This window comes from Aegilops tauschii, chromosome 1 (assembly GCF_002575655.3).
Source record: "Aegilops tauschii subsp. strangulata cultivar AL8/78 chromosome 1, Aet v6.0, whole genome shotgun sequence".
Lineage (NCBI taxonomy): Eukaryota > Viridiplantae > Streptophyta > Magnoliopsida > Poales > Poaceae > Aegilops > Aegilops tauschii.
This window is the reverse complement of record NC_053035.3, coordinates 81,235,863-81,240,164: the sequence shown is the minus strand read 5'-3', so window position 1 is coordinate 81,240,164 and position 4,302 is coordinate 81,235,863. Positions and strand designations below refer to the sequence as shown.

Here is a 4,302-nt window from a genome sequence, read left to right as displayed (position 1 = left end):
CAAACGGGCTGACCTTTTTAACATAAATGGGCCACTATTGGGCCATGCCACATGTCATTTCATAGGCCCGCCTCATGGATGAATGACATCTATCGCGACGCCGAGCTGACACGTGGTTCCGTTGGCCAATAATGACAATTTTACACGTGGAAAATCCGCATTGGTCCGGGCTGTTAATGGGTTATCGAGTCCAAACCAGAACCCGATAGCTCAACAAAGACCCGTTACGATGGATGCCACATGTCGGTTACCCTTGACCAAAGAATTTCCATGACGCGGCATTTATCATCATTAGATTGGATATCCCTGATGATAATTTGAATATTGTCATGGAACATTTTTATGATAACACAAGTATGACTATCTTGATTTTGTTATAAAATCGTCATAAATGCACATACATGACAGAAAACGTGACCTACTGTGACAAACACGTATCATCACGGAAGTGTTTTTTTGTAATGCTAGTAGTTCCATCGATGGATGTTCCTCCCAGCACGTGCAGATACCTTGGAGGCATTGCACATGCGATGCTCTCACAAACAGTTTGAGGGAACCTCAAGGAACTACACGAGGGATCCGCGAGGAGGAGACAGGGACACACATCGCCAACTCTCCTTCGACTGCCGTGACTGAACGTCTATGGAAAAACCTGACCCCGTGATGTATCCCCTGTTGTACGTTCTTGGTTGTGCGGTAGAATGTGTTTGCGCTATCGTAGTGTACCATGTGCCCCAACACATCCCACGTACCCGCGATGTAGGGATGCGCCCGTGGTGATGGTGAAAAATCAGATAGGCATGGAGAAAGTCCCGCTTGGCATACTCCCGAGTCAACCGCGTCCTACCGTTACTACCAATCTCAATGCTACCTTCCGTTTTATCACCACTATATTTCCACCTCCCCTCACATCGTCTTAGCATAAAATGCAACGCAACTAAACTCGCCACCCAGTTCGGGGATAATCTTGCATCGTCGGTACCAACACTAGATATTCTCCTTCGTAGCGTCTCCAATACTATAGCCCATCGGCCATGCTCACTATCGCTACCTTCGCCGCTAAGTATATTCCTTCAATAACCAATATAATACATAAGTATGCCCCCACTAAATTCTTGATGCCCTGGAGGAAAGATCTCCAGCTGATTTTCGACAAAGAGAAAACAAGAATGGCGTGAAGAGTAAGGGGAGGGGACGGAGATCATCATCGATTCAAAAAGTTCTCCCTGCGCCCCGATCCAGAGGTTAGTTCACTCATCTCATATCTATCATCAATTACTTTTATTCTTTTGGTAAGACACTGGTCTAATACATAACTACGCCCCCACTAAACTCCGGATGCCTTGGAGTGGTATATATATATATAATATAGTATGTCTTTAGAGCCAACGAGTTCTAGCTAGCATTGTTTGGTACGTAGCATTGAGGCTTGAGCCATACATCTGGACCACTGGACGTGACACAACCAACGGCGGGTTCGAGGTTGTGTGTCCATCGACGAAAGGTGGGTGTGAGTTCAGGGAGGGTTTGAGTTCTAGTGATCTTGAGTTCTAGTGATCTATCTCTAAGAATTCTTTGAAAAATAATTCCCTCCACTCACGAACTACACAGGTAATGATTACAACCATAAGAGTTTCATAGTCATCTGGCGTTGTTAGTCTATCTCTAAAAAATATTCTTGCTCTCTTTGACAGTCCATCTATGTATTTTACTTGCAAGTTAAACGCGTAGTTAACATTAGCCCATAGTGATGCAAGAGGAGATGTGAAAGTGTCATTCCGCTCGTAGATGGACACGCGTAGTAAATTCTGAGCAATAGCAAGAAAAAAATTGAAGATTTTTGGAGAGAAATATTCTTAAGTGTTCTCCTTACGCATATTTTTTTGTGAAGAGATGACATTCACAATTCTTTGGGTAAAAAAATATAGGCACTCCAAACATGCTTCAAAAATAGCATTCTCAGAGTACTAATTTTGTTTTTTCTCCCTAGTGTGTAATCTTTGTCAAGCAAGTGACACCGCGGAGGCCATGGACGTCAAGTACCCCAGCGGCTCTGTCAAGAAGGTGAGGCAGGCGGCTGTGGTGCCGGCGGTGCAAGAGGTGAAGTACAACGAGTGCGGCAGGAACCACGCGCTGGCTAGCGGTGGGCATGTCGTGGACGGCTGCGGGGAGTGGATGCCCTTGGGGGACCTCAACCCCGTCGACGCGTGGTCGTACAAGTGCGCAGCCTGCGGCTGCCACCGCAGCTTCCACCGCAAGGTGATGATGGAGAGGTCGCCGCCGCTGCCGCCCATGGTGGAGACCGTGCTCCATGGCCTGCCGCAGCGCAGGAAGGAGGAGACGCCGGAGGACCGGCTGCCGGGCGTCGACTCTGACACCAACTCAGATGGCACGGAGTACGACTCAGATGCCACGGAGTACGACTCAGAAGGCACAGAGTACGACGACGAGCGCTCCATGCCCCGACCACTCCAACCTCAACCCGTGTACCATCCGGCGCAGGTGACGCAACCGCCTCCCACGTACATCCACTGGTAGAAAAAAGCCCTTTAGTCCCGGTTCGCAACAGCCTTTAGTCCCGGCTGTGCAACCGGGACTAAATATGCGCGACTAAAGACCCCCCCCCCTTTAGTCGCGCCTCTTACGGACCGCGACTAAAGGCTTTAGTCCCGGTTCTTGTGGCTGACCGGGACTAAAGGCCCGTCCACGTGGGCGCCCGTGGTCCGTCGGGGCGGAGGACCTTTAGTCCCGGTTCTCGTGGCCAACCGGGACTAAAGGGCTCCTCCGCAGGTTTAGGGTTTTAGCCCCCCTAAACCTGGTTTCTTTTTAGTTTGGAGTGTTTTATTTCTTTTATATTATATTTTGTGTTTTATTTTAATTTTGATAAAGTTTCAGTACACATATTTTACGCTACTATATACATGCATATGAAATTTCAAACAAGAAGAATTCAAGAGGAATATATAATATATATTCAATCTTGGGTGACCATATACAACTTCGAACAAGTTTCCATACACAATTAGGATGGATGACCATATACAACTTCGTACAAGTTTCAATCTCGGGTATGCATATAAATTTCTTCGTCCTCGGTATAGTGTTCTCCTTTAGAATTGATGACTTCCCTCATGAAAAATCCTGCTAATTCTTCTTGAATTGGTCGGAAGCGAGCTTCTGGACTAAGCCTCCTCCGCAAGTTATCCGTCGCGTTCCGCACGCTATCCGATGCCTTCCGCTCAGAGGTGTGTCTCCGGATGTTCTCACAAACATAGTATCCACATAGATTGGTCCCCGGTGGCTGCTTATCCACATTAACTAACCTTCTGAAATCTAGCTCATGTTTGAATTCACCGACAATTTCTTCTGAGAACCGTCTCCAAACCCTACAGGGCAAAGAAAATTAAATGAATAAGGAAGTTATTAGTTACTTGATATTAGGAAATGAACGAAAGAGACCGATCGATATAGAGCTCAAATGATTGAAAATAATTACTTTTGCAGCATTTTTCTCATGTCGGCCCAACGCTTTGGATCCGAATTCATAGAGTCCATGATTAGAACTCTGGAGGTGTGAAGTTCAATATTTAGCAGAATCCAGTGGAACCTGCGGATATCTCTTCTGGGCGACACAACTTCCTGCCAAGGGCACTGCAGATCCAGAGGCTCCCCGCCCAGCTCTCGCCGGCGACGGCGTCACCGCCCCATGGGGTTATGTCGGAGAGGAAGCGGTCCCGCACCACGTTCACCACCGACCAGAAGCTGCGGATGGAGGAGCTGTCGGAGCACCTGGGGTGGCACCTGCAGAAGCGCGACAAGGACTTCATCGAAGCAAGATGCCGCGACATAGGCGTCAGCAAGAAAGTCTTCAGGAACTGGATGAACAACAAGAAGCGCAAGTACCCCAGCGGCCACAACCCCTCCGCTGCAGCATCATCTGTTGTCGGACCATCCCATCTCCGTCTTCCCCCACCACAATCACACCACCAGTGTTAGAATAAATCTTGTATGTGTCTAGTTTTCTCTGCCATGGCAACATTCGGCTGCCATGGAAGCTTTTATTTGTTCTGCTACCATGGAAGCATTTATCTGTTCTGCTAACATGGGATGTTTTTCGGCTGCCATGAAAAGCATTTTTTATGTTAGCGTTTTTTGCTGGTAGGCTCAACTACTTTGAGCGATTTTCATGGCACGGTCGATCCGTCTGTGGGATGTCACAAACCTGTCGGGGTCGTGGGCATTGCACATTTTCCTTGTACCAGAATAAAAGGAGGTGAAAGAAATGAGAAAAGTCGCAATTGC

General features: G+C 47.6%; 1 protein-coding gene across 1 annotated transcript; it reads left to right on the top strand.

The window, feature by feature from the left end:
- Positions 1-2,008: 2,008 nt before the first annotated feature.
- On the top strand, positions 2,009-3,996 carry LOC109766760 (zinc-finger homeodomain protein 9-like). Its single transcript, XM_020325545.3, has 2 exons — positions 2,009-2,502; positions 3,595-3,996. The coding sequence occupies exons 1-2, from the start codon at positions 2,029-2,031 to the stop codon at positions 3,994-3,996; spliced, it is 876 nt and encodes a 291-aa protein (XP_020181134.3). The 5' UTR covers positions 2,009-2,028.
- Positions 3,997-4,302: the final 306 nt, after the last annotated feature.

What these genes read in the sequence shown, in the direction of transcription:
- LOC109766760 (XM_020325545.3), top strand. Translation starts at nt 2,029, where the DNA reads ATGGACGTCAAGTACCCCAGCGGCTCTGTCAAGAAGGTGAGGCAGGCG. An exon ending in CCGTGTACCATCCGGCGCAG is followed by an intron (nt 2,503 to 3,594) that starts GTGACGCAACCG and finishes AATATTTAGCAG; the next exon opens with AATCCAGTGGAACCTGCGGA.